Source organism: Drosophila eugracilis, unplaced genomic scaffold (genome assembly GCF_018153835.1).
Source record: "Drosophila eugracilis isolate 14026-0451.02 unplaced genomic scaffold, ASM1815383v1 contig_445, whole genome shotgun sequence".
Lineage (NCBI taxonomy): Eukaryota > Metazoa > Arthropoda > Insecta > Diptera > Drosophilidae > Drosophila > Drosophila eugracilis.
In genome coordinates, this window is record NW_024573311.1 from 1,149,092 (window position 1) to 1,160,193 (window position 11,102).

At 40.4% G+C, this 11,102-nt stretch overlaps 2 protein-coding genes across 6 annotated transcripts in view; both read left to right on the forward strand.

Moving 5' to 3' along the window:
• The first annotated feature begins 5,646 nt into the window (after nucleotides 1–5,646).
• LOC108110467 (cytochrome P450 4e3) lies at nucleotides 5,647–7,753 on the forward strand. Its single transcript, XM_017219534.2, has 6 exons — nucleotides 5,647–5,848; nucleotides 6,016–6,125; nucleotides 6,196–6,545; nucleotides 6,605–6,974; nucleotides 7,039–7,210; nucleotides 7,268–7,753. The coding sequence occupies exons 1-6, from the start codon at nucleotides 5,689–5,691 to the stop codon at nucleotides 7,684–7,686; spliced, it is 1,581 nt and encodes a 526-aa protein (XP_017075023.2). The 5' UTR covers nucleotides 5,647–5,688; the 3' UTR covers nucleotides 7,687–7,753.
• Nucleotides 7,754–9,256: 1,503 nt separating this feature from the next.
• Nucleotides 9,257–11,102, forward strand: part of LOC108110653 (sodium/potassium/calcium exchanger Nckx30C) — a 31,113-nt gene continuing 29,267 nt past the window's right edge. For 4 of the 5 annotated variants that reach the window (XM_041819042.1, XM_041819044.1, XM_041819043.1 and 1 more), the window contains exon 1: nucleotides 9,270–9,340. The gene's annotated coding sequence lies outside the window, so the exon portion shown is untranslated. Of the gene's footprint in view, nucleotides 9,341–11,102 lie in introns of all 5 variants that reach the window. The other variant, XM_017219759.2, reaches the window with a different exon arrangement.

The following is an 11,102-nucleotide window of genomic DNA, read 5'->3' on the forward strand; positions in this document are numbered from 1 at the left end:
AGTTTCTTGTATTTATTTTTAAATTGTCTCTCACACACACACAAGCCCGCACAGAACACACACACACCAGCGCACACAGGAGCAGGGACATAGACTCACACACACACATACATACACATCCGAATTCATAGCGGTCCTGCACTCACATCTTCCGTGCAGGACGACAACTCATGTTTGTATTGGTTCGGTGAGCCGCCCTTCTCCCATCGCCCGCTCTCCTTCGATTTCTCGCAGTGTGTGAGTTTGTCTATATAAACGCGAAAAAAGCAAATACCAGTGGGAAAGCTCAAGTTCTAAGTTGAGACTAAAGGTTACCGCCGGGATTTATTTACAAATATATATTTTAGTTTTGATGGTTTCTGAATAAATCACTTTACTTTATTCTTTACTTTATATTTTATAATACAATGTTAATATGAATAAATTTAGATGGATTAAAGGGATCATGTTCATAAAGTGAAAGGAACATACAAAGATAAAACTAGTTAAATACCAAGGCACTGGAGAGTTTTTAAAATTGCTTATAAATTTAAACGTTCCAAATGTTGTAAATTTTTTTATGGAAGTCATGGTTATAACCATTTAAATTAATTAAAATTTTCAAATAAATATTTCTTTCTAAAATCGTTAACTCTATATACCTTTACATACAAAAGTGTGCTGGGTATGAAGACATAAAAAAATCTGTGTAAGTTCGCATCTGTCAGCCAACCAAGCGCCCCACGCGTTCCTCCCCCTCTGTATACTTGCATGTGTGCGTGATTGTATGTCTGAGTGTGTGTGTATGTGCCAAACTGTTCATGTGTGCGTGTTTGTATGTAAATGTCCTTGAGTGCTTGACGGATGACATTCATAAACGTCACTTCAATTACCTCCACGCGCCAACGCCAGCGACAGAGCCACCTCATTTCTGGCCAAACCTGAACCCTCGGCCACCCACCTCACCGACCGGAATTTACCCTCGCCCCTGGGACACAACACCCCCTTCCCGTCTCTGACTGCCTGACACCCATTTACCGCGAAAGTTGTGAAAAGTCAGTCAGCCAAATATTAAAGCACTTTCTACTTTTCCGGTCTCTAGTTTTGTTTTTCTTGTTTTTATGTCCTTCCAATAATGTCTTTCTCCTCCTTCGACGCACAGATGCAGATTTTGCGGCGCAACTAAAAAATGTCACGGAATTCTGAAAAATGTATTTAATATAATTTCCGTTAAAGGCATTTACTTACTAAAAGCAATCAAAGGAAGATTGCCCGGTCAAAGCACATAAGTTCTTAACTCTGATTTCCGTTTTTCTCAGCTCTGGCTTGTCTTTGCCCTTCTAAGAATTTCCTACTCTTTGATCATTTGCGCAAATTGTAGAGGGAATTACCGGTGCGATTGAGAAAATTACATTGAAAATAGATTATTTCTGGAAGCAAAATAAAGATTGCGATGTCAAGGCAAAGATATTTAATACCACTTTATTCGTACTCTTCATATTACTTGTCATCAGAAAATTGACATTTGTAAACACAAGAAGTTGCAACCGTAAAGATTTTCCAGGAAGCTTTTCTGTTCTCTTCACTGTAAGCAAAATATTACCAAATGTCCCTTGACTGCAACCAATAACCTGGTCTTGTAATGAGTTAACCAGAATTGGCAATCAGGTCGTACGTACTATTTGCTTTCTACAGAAGCCTTTCTATTTTCGCAATACACAAAGCAAACTCCATCGTTTAATGAAAGACCCAGAACCAAAAATTTAACTGCAAGAAATAACATTAGCAAAGCGTTGATGCTACCAAAAAGGCCGCCTAATTCATTCTGAAAACCTGATCTTGATTCATGGTCTGGCATTGATTTTCTCTCAAGCCGCCTCAAAAAGTGTGCGGAGTGGGCGGGGCCACAAACATTTGCGGCATTCGTCGCCGCTGTATGTGTGTGTGTGTGTGTATATCGGTATTTGCAAGTGTGCGTGTGCTTGTGTGTTTGTTTCGGTTTCCTTCACTTACACTTGTCCTTACAAATTTGTCCTTTTCTCAAATGTGAAAAGACGCATAATGTCCTTTTTACTCGCCCCTCTCTTCCGTTTCCCCCCGCATCTTGCTCTCTCAATCTCTCCTTGTCCGCGCCTCGATGCCCCCAGCCTTGCTCTTCCTTCCCTTTCTCTTTGGCCCCTGAGTTCCACCTCTTTTCCCCTATTCTCTGTTCACCGCCTTTTGTTACTACTGCGATGTACTCTTGCAAAGGGTATTTTATTAAGCTTAAAATATAAAAGATAAAGATAAAATATAAAGATTTTAAAATAAATATATAATAAGAATATATATTTTAAGATGAGGCATTCTCAAGGTCAAGTTTGTCCCCCTCTTACCATTCATCAAAACTGTTAAAAGGAGATAATTATGGAAAAATGAGATAAGGTTGGTCTATAAAAATAATAAAATTATATTAACTGTCAATTAAAGTTATTGAAAGCGGATTGAGATATTGATTATCTAGCTATTTTGGTATGAGAGATTATCTTTTTGGCATATATCTTATAGCTGTCGTAATACATTTTTAAGAGTATTCTAAGCCATGGTCCCACCAAAAGCTAGTCTTCTTTTCTTGTTATATTTCTTTTTGTTGACGACATTTTGCCTCGTCGTCTGTCGTTTATTTTGTGTGTGTTTTCCTTTATTTTTTTGCTTTCCCCATTTTTGTTTTGTCCTTTCTGTGTCTCTGCTGACGTTGGCTGCTGCTGAATCTGCTGCTGGCGTTTGCCGCCCACATTTGCTACTTGTAAATTATTTGCATTAGTAGCCACTTGTGCTTTGCTGTATGATGTGTGTATGTGTGTATGAGTGTGTGCCTCAGGTCGAGGAAAATCCAAGTCCCTTTCCTCAGATTTCCCTTAACTTTTCGTGAGCCCCAGTCCAAATGCGAATTCATACCGTTTTGGGGATGAATCCACTCGAAATGGAACTTGACCCACTGTGCGTGGCTCACTGTGCGTGTTTGTTTAGACACACACACACACACACACTCAAAGTCACCGCACATATACACAAACTCACAAATACATTCGGTTGTATATATTTTCGCATTGAAATTTCCATTTTTCTTTTTGTTGCTGCTTCCCAGTCTCTTTGTTCGTGCTGGCTTGGCCTGCACTTAAATTAACTGATTGCAACATTCTATACAGCTTTTTATGGCCCGATAAGGGGGTGGCGCGGTGGCTACTCAGCCTTTTGCATAGTTTTTGCGAATCCCAAAAAGGGGGCGGGGCGGAAAAGAAAATGGGCTGGCCACATGGGAGTTCTCTCCTTTTAAGTGGCCAGTAAATGCGGTTTCTTCAACTTGGCCAAGTACAGTAGGACCATGAACTACGATTAAGCTGATCAAAGGATCATTATTTTTCAGATAGTAAATTGTGATTATAAATATATATATATATATATATATATATAAATATTATGTAAAAGCGCTTCACGTTCAGAATGTAAACAATAATTAAAATGTAAACAAATATTGTAAATTCTTTTGTACACAAAAAAGCTTCCACTGTGGCCATCGCTCTTTATATCCAGTCATTTCTCTCTGGCTTTGAACGTGCCAAACATGCTATGCAGCATTGCGTGCTCACAACGTGGCGTATGCGCAATATTTACTTCCTCTTCACCGCATGAAGCAAAAAATGCATTAAACAAGACAACGGCAATAACAACAACCGACATGTGGAGATGGAGATGTGGGATTGGGATAATGAGGCAGCGAGTTTGGGGAATTGTTGTACGTTTAAAGACAGCGATTTCATTTTCATTCCCAGCCTGCTAATTTGCGTATACGACATGTGTGATCCCCACTTGATAAGCCGAGAAATAATTAACTGAAATGGCTCTCTGACTGAGAGTTTTTCTTTCCACTTGGTTAATATTTGTAGAGGCGATTGTAAGGGGGCAAGTTTATAGCATACTTTAGGGCTTCCATATTTTTAAAAAGCATTAAGCGAACTGGGATTGCGCGGAATATTCTTTTAATAGATGCAATCGATGAATAAAAATAAACATAAAACCAACGGAAGCCTGGTTAGCTTACTGGAAGCTGCTACAAATGGGCTGAACAATTTACATAATCACTGAGCATTCAGTGGCAGGCCCAAATATAGCTAACGAAATGGGAACCGGAAATAGGAAGCCCACTGAAGCAGAATGCCCGGCTGTATGTATTATATGGAATATACGGACGGTTTGCGTCCTTCGCCTCGCAGCGATTTATCAAAGTTCATTGAAATTGTTTGCCCGCTGCTAGCTGCTGCTCGCTGCCCCAAACATGTCCTTGAACAGGGGAGGGTGGAGAAGGCATTGGGAGGGATGTTTCAACGTCCTTGCCACTCTACGTTTCAGCTGCTGATGATGACGACGTCATTCATTAAAATTTTCGCCCGTTATAAGTTTGGGCATTAAGCATTAAGCAGAGGCAGCGGCAATGGCAGCGGCAACGCCAACAGTAGCTGTGGCAGCATTGAGATGTCAAGCGAATTACAGGCCCCCAAACAAATGCCATAAAAGCCATTCGCAGTGTGCAAAACTTTTCTCTGTTTTTCTTTTCGTTTGCCAATTTGATTTATTGCCGGCCCAGGGAGATGTAATCGTGAAATGGCAAATGTTTCTCTCTGTGCTTCTTCATTTTCGGGTAGTGTAATTTTTCCAACTGTCATGAGTCTCACGGGACACATTTCTCAGAGGATTCGTGTCACGGGTTCACCTCTCCCACGCAGACGAAAAGTCAATGCGTGGTCTTTGATTAATTCTCATATTATATGCTTTATTAAGCTGCCTCAACGAAAACAGATGCCCATGTCGATGGTTGGGAAAAGCGGCTGCCAGTTTCATTGTTATGTATATAAGAGTTATAACTCTTTTGTTAGCGGCTTCTGACTTTGAACATTTATTTTCGTTCTCGTCCCCTCATATCTCTAATTTTGGCCTGTCAAGTCCAGAACTGGAAAATACTACACTAAACCCATACGGAGCCATAAAAAAAGAAATAAATTGCTAATGATAATTTTTAGAGGCCTGGCATGTGACAGAACATTTTGCTGGACCTCTAGTATAAGACGAGCCCCTCGCTGATAGGAGATTACTAATACACTCTGTCTGCCGTTCGTCTGTCCGATAGATAAACAAACAAGTACAAAGTCCACAGAGCCAGACACAAAAAAAAAAATCGAAAAAGAATACAAAAACCTGAAGGTGTAGGTTGGCATTGGTAATTTTGCAATACTCTAACTGGGGAGAGTTTATTTGCTTTGTAAAGGAGGCAGAAACAAAAAATATTTAGGTACTCATCGATAATTTATTCCATTTTAATACTCTTTTTATTGCTAAGTTAATACATCACATAGGGCTCTAGTATTATACCTGCCGATTATGATCTCATTGTTGATGCAATCTGATCAAGTTGATGGAGTTATTTGGACTATGACCCCGGTAGACTGGCTTGATTACGTAGGAATTCTAACGTAGCGGGAATACTAAAACAGATTGCATTGCGAAAAGAAAGAGCCGGGAGAATTCTCTTGTCTAATCGGAGAGTGGACCAATCCGGAGCAAGCGGAATGACCTGGCTTTGGCTATAAAAGCAAGCGGCGGCAGTGATTCTTCAGTTTGTTCCAGCCGTGATCGGATCAGATTTTGTTAGCTATTACCCAAACAGGTTTAAATATGTGGTTTGCTGTGTTGGTTTTGGTGATTATGCCACTGGTCGTGTTGCTGTACTTTGAACTGAGGGCATCGCAACGTCGCCAACTGCTCAAGGAATTCAATGGACCCACACCAGTGCCCATTTTGGGTAATGCCAATCGTATTGGCAAAAATCCGGCAGGTCAGTGCTAAACCCCCAGCTGTGGGGGCTCGACTAGCAGTCTAGACGAGGAACTGATAATGATTTAATAGCTGTTATCAGTCGTACTATAACCAGCCAAGCAAAATTGAGGGCGATCAAAGATCACATTGATCTATCTAATCAAAGTTGGATTTTTTTTTTCACAGAAATTCTGACTACCTTCTTTGAGTGGTGGCACGATTTCGGTAAGGATAACTTTCTCTTCTGGATCGGATATAGTTCTCATATTGTGGTGACCAATCCAAAGCAATTGGAAGTGAGTTTGATATGGAAAATATTAATTAAATGCAATGATTATCTAATCTTAAATGTTTAACTGCCTTCAGTACATTTTAAACAGCCAACAGCTCATACAAAAGTCCACTATTTACGACCTGCTGCACCCATGGCTGGGTTATGGCCTCCTAACGAGTTACGGAAGCAAATGGCACAAGCACCGCAAGATGATCACCCCTTCCTTCCACTTCAACATCCTGCAGGACTTCCACGAAGTAATGAACGAGAACTCAACGAAGTTTATGGCCCAGTTGAAGAAGGCGAGTGCCGGAGATTGTATCATTGACTTCCAGGATCATGCCAATTATCTAACTTTGGATGTCATTTGCGACACGGCTATGGGAGTGCCCATCAATGCCATGCAGGAGCGCGACTCCTCCATTGTTCAGGCCTTTAGAGAGTGAGTTTGGAAAGAATGATTTATAAACTAACGGTTTCTTACAAATATTTTGATTTTAGTATGTGCTACAATATAAACATGAGAGCATTCCATCCATTCAAACGCTCTCATCGGGTCTTTAGTCTCTCTCCTGAGTTTGCAGCTTATCAGCGAACTTTGAAGACGCTGCAGGACTTTACCTATGACATTATAGAAAAGCGAGTGGTGGCTCTACAGAATGGAAATTCTAAGAAAGAGGAACACAACTTATTGCCCCGAAAGAAGATGGCCTTCTTGGACACGCTGCTATCCTCCACCATCGATGGTCGACCTCTCACTAGGCAAGAAATCTACGAGGAGGTCTCAACATTTATGTTTGAAGGTCACGATACGACCACCTCAGGAGTATCTTTCTCTGTCTATTTACTATCGCGACACCAAGATGTTCAGGTAATATATATATATATATATATTTCTACAATTGATATAGCTAAGCTATTAACTTAAACTTCAGATGAAACTGTATCAAGAGCAGTGCGAGGTAATGGGCGGTGATATGAACAGGAATGCCAGTTTTCAGGAAATTGCCAAAATGAAATATCTAGATCTGTTTATCAAGGAGGCCCAGCGCGTCTATCCCAGTGTTCCTTTTATTGGTCGCTATTGTGACAAGGACTACGATATTAGTAAGTTTTTATAATGAAAAAAAATTTATAAAATTATTAAAAAGCTTCCCTATTTAGATGGCAGCTTTGTGCCCAAAGGCACCACTCTCAATCTAGCTCTCGTCCTGCTGGGATACAATGATCACATCTTCAAGGACCCCCATCATTTTCGACCGGAGCGATTTGAGGAGGAAAAACCAGGTCCTTTTGAGTACTTGCCGTTTAGTGCTGGACCCCGTAATTGCATTGGCCAAAAGTTTGCCCTCCTTGAACTGAAGACTGTGATTTCAAAGATTGTGAGGTCTTTTGAGGTGCTTCCAGCAGTCGATGAATTGGTCTCTACGGATGGTCGACTGAACACCTACCTGGGACTTCCTCCCGGGGAGAAGCTACAGCGTGAGGCAGAACGTCATAAATATGATCCAATTCTATCGGCAGTTTTAACCTTAAAATCCGATAATGGATTGCATCTTCGACTCAGGGAAAGGCGGTCCTGATTAAGAAATGTATTTCTAAAATTGTAATTACTTCTTTGTTGTCTTTAATAAATCCCTTTCATGTATAGTTAAGCAATTTTTTTATCATTCCACTTTTTTTCCTCTGATTTAGTGAACTTTTCTTTCCATTTTTAATAATCAAGTCCATAAAAAACTAACGCCATATTAAATAAAAAATAGTAATATATTTTGCAAATTTTATTATGAAATCATTACATTTGGATTTCTCAGAAGAAGCAATTCGTTAGCCAACATTAGCTTTAGAAAAAGACCACCTTACGCCAAAGTTGCAAACTATAAATAGAAGAAGGTTCAGCCTGAGATTCATTTCGCAATTGAGTTAATGCAGCATCCTTCCACGGCTATTTATAGTTTAACGTTATGAAATTTCTGGTTTCGCCATGGCTTGCGTAACTGGTTATAAATAAATTTAATTAAAATTTCATTATGAATGGATTGGCGAGAGTTGGAATTTCAAAATTCCTGATTAGGTATGGGGTAACCAGAGTAAATAAGTCGGTAAGTGTGGTTGAAAGTAAAAGCTTGTTTGCTTAGTTATTCTCCGTTTGTAGCCACCTTTATTAACCACCAAAATTACCAACGGTACAAAGTATTTTCATATACCAAGAGTCATAGTTAGATACATAGGCTCAGGTATTCCTAAATCCCACTTTTAAAGCTAATTACATATTAAATTTACTTTCTTTCAGGCAAAAGCTGTCGACTTTAATGTATTACTAAGTTGAAATTCCGGCACTTCTTGTTGTAAAATTTTAAATTCCGAATTTTCGACTATTTCGTTCCAACTTGTTTCGCTCTCTTGTCGCCATAAATATTTGATGTGACGGCAAACTTGGCGGCTATCAATGGGGCGTAGGGATGGGTTGGCTTGGATTGGATTGAGGTTTTTGGCGGGGCGTTAGGGAGTTACTGGATTTTGGATAGAGGTGGTCTGGCGGGGGGATTTGGCATTGTTGTGCGTAGAAGTATCCGAGGTATGCGGCGTACCAAAACCGGGCATAATCAAAATACAATTGTGCGTGGAGAGTCTCTGTGTGTGTATTCGGGTTTGTATAAGTGGTAGTAACGCATGCACAAACGTTTATTTCTTTCTTTCTTTTGCCGTTTGTTTGAGTGGGTGGCGTGGGGCAACACAAATAGAGAGTGAGAGAGGGAGACCACCTGGAGCGACGAACAGCTGCGCGTTCTCTCGCCATTCCAGCTCTCCAACCCAAGAAAGTATGCTATAAACTGGAAATACGAGAGCGACAGCTGAAAATGTTTGTCCTGATGGGTTAAATGCAAATATGTGCGAGCGGAAGTCATCGTAAATTAATTAATTAGAAATCGAAGCGATGCTGGGAGATAAATACCAGCCAGCCAGCAGCTGAAAATGAAATCGACACCGTAACTGAGTCCAAAAATTCCCGAAGTCGATCCTGGCCAGCTGAATTCTCCTCATACCCAAACGACTGGAAGTCGTCGCTGTTTCGGCTCCATTCGTTTCCCATTCGGCCTTCCATGGACTTTGTATGTGGCCTCCGGACTCGTGGCCGCCTGGCTGGGACCCACAAAACGTTTTCGGGCGCTGTGCTGACAACATCCTCGCAGGACCAACGAGCGGATGGTGCGTCCAAAAATCCTTCTGCTCTTTGTATGTGTGTGCAGAAACTTTTAACCGTGTGCGCTGTCTGTGTGCGTTTTGTGTGTGTGTGTGTCGGTGCGCGAGGTGTTGGAAAATTTATTGCAGTTTGAAATCAAAAGGAAAAACTTAAACCAAATATAAAACCTCACCTTACTTTACTACCAAAGTCCAATATAATCCTGGCATAGCTGAGGAGACAAATTGAAAGAATTGCCAGAACGGTGTACCAAATATTATATACAAAAGCCAATTTTTATATAATCAAGCAATAAAAAGCCACAAAAATCCAGGGGAAAAAGGAGGGGCAGCGGTAAGGGTGGTGGCGGTAGGTGGAGGCAAAGCGTTTTTCGGTCGTCTGTGTGAGTGCAGAAACATTAATGGCAGCCCCCGTTCGTGCCTGTTTTGTTCGGTGGTGTGTGTAAGTCTGAGCCTTCTCGTGCTTGAGGCCTTTTTCATAAAGAGGTCAAAACGTTGCCTTTGCCTTCGGTGTATGTGTGTGTGTGTGTGTGTGATTGTGTGCAGAGTTTCTTCAGGCTTTCAGGTTGCCTTCTTTTTCGGCTGGTCAAGTCAAGAAGAAAATTTAACAGTCAGACTCTCGGCTGTCACGGGTTCGACCCCGTTCTTAAAGCGACCCCGCCCCTTTAAAGTTGCCCAGCAAATGATATAACAATTAGCCAAGAGCCCACATTTGCCCCTGTTTCATTTTTGGGCTTAGCTTGAAGCGCGACTAATGGGATCTTGGTGGCTTTTCCAGTGCTTATTTCTGGGTACCAAGCCATGCCTTTTCCCAAACGTGTTGTAGAAATTATAAAAAATCTGGGCTTTCGTGGGGCTAGAATGCTAAATTGATTTTCATTTAAAAAACATTAAAAATATAACTTAAATAATTTAAAAAACTGCCTTTATTTTCACTTAGTATTTTTTAATAATAATTTCAAAGGTAACAGCCCTTCAAATATCTTAAAAATGCTTCTAATATTCAAGCTAAATTATAAAATTAATTATAAAAAAATTATAAATTTATTGGATAGAATTTAAAAGGACGTTTAAAGGTTCCCAGAAAAGTTCTTCAGAAAATATCAAATATCCGCTGGTTCCCTTAAATTGATGGGGCCATTATGTAAAGCAAAGAAAGCGCAAAAATGTTACGCAATTTTCTAAAAAAAAAAAGAACTGACAAAACATAGCGGGGCAAAAACATAATTATTAACAAAGCCACACGGTTGAATTCTTGGACAAACTCTGGCCTAAGGCTAAAAATAACAGTGGAAAAAAAGGACAAAAAGGCGCAGATTGGTGGTGAGGGAGGGGGCCAGGATTAGCAGAAGAAAGGAAGGACTAGGACTAGAAGCAGCGGGAGCTACTCAAAGCATAACAATGAACATAACCGCACATTCAGCCAGAAGCAGTAAAAAACCGAACGATGGGCGGGGGCAAAAACGGGAGGCGGGGCCGTTGGTGGAGTCACCTACTAAGCCAAAATGAAAGTAAAAATTGTAAGCGTAAGCTAAAACAACAAACACAACAGCAAACGAAAGCAAAAGCAATGACAAAAAAAAGCCGTGAGAAAAGCGATAAGGCCTACAAGATAAGCGGCATCCAGAGAGGGCCAGGAAAATGGTGTTAGAGAGTGCGGGAAATTGTGTGCCAGAGAGTGCTTGGAAAATTGCAAAGAGAAACGTTGGACAAAAGAGTATTTGCAATTTGTAAAGAAATCTGAAATTTTTTGCTTACCACAAAATATTAATAATATGAAAATAAAAAGTTTTGA

What these genes read in the sequence shown, in the direction of transcription:
- LOC108110467 (XM_017219534.2), top strand. Translation starts at nt 5,689, where the DNA reads ATGTGGTTTGCTGTGTTGGTTTTGGTGATTATGCCACTGGTCGTGTTG. An exon ending in TATTGGCAAAAATCCGGCAG is followed by an intron (nt 5,849 to 6,015) that starts GTCAGTGCTAAA and finishes TTTTTTTCACAG; the next exon opens with AAATTCTGACTACCTTCTTT. An exon ending in ATTGTTCAGGCCTTTAGAGA is followed by an intron (nt 6,546 to 6,604) that starts GTGAGTTTGGAA and finishes TTTTGATTTTAG; the next exon opens with TATGTGCTACAATATAAACA.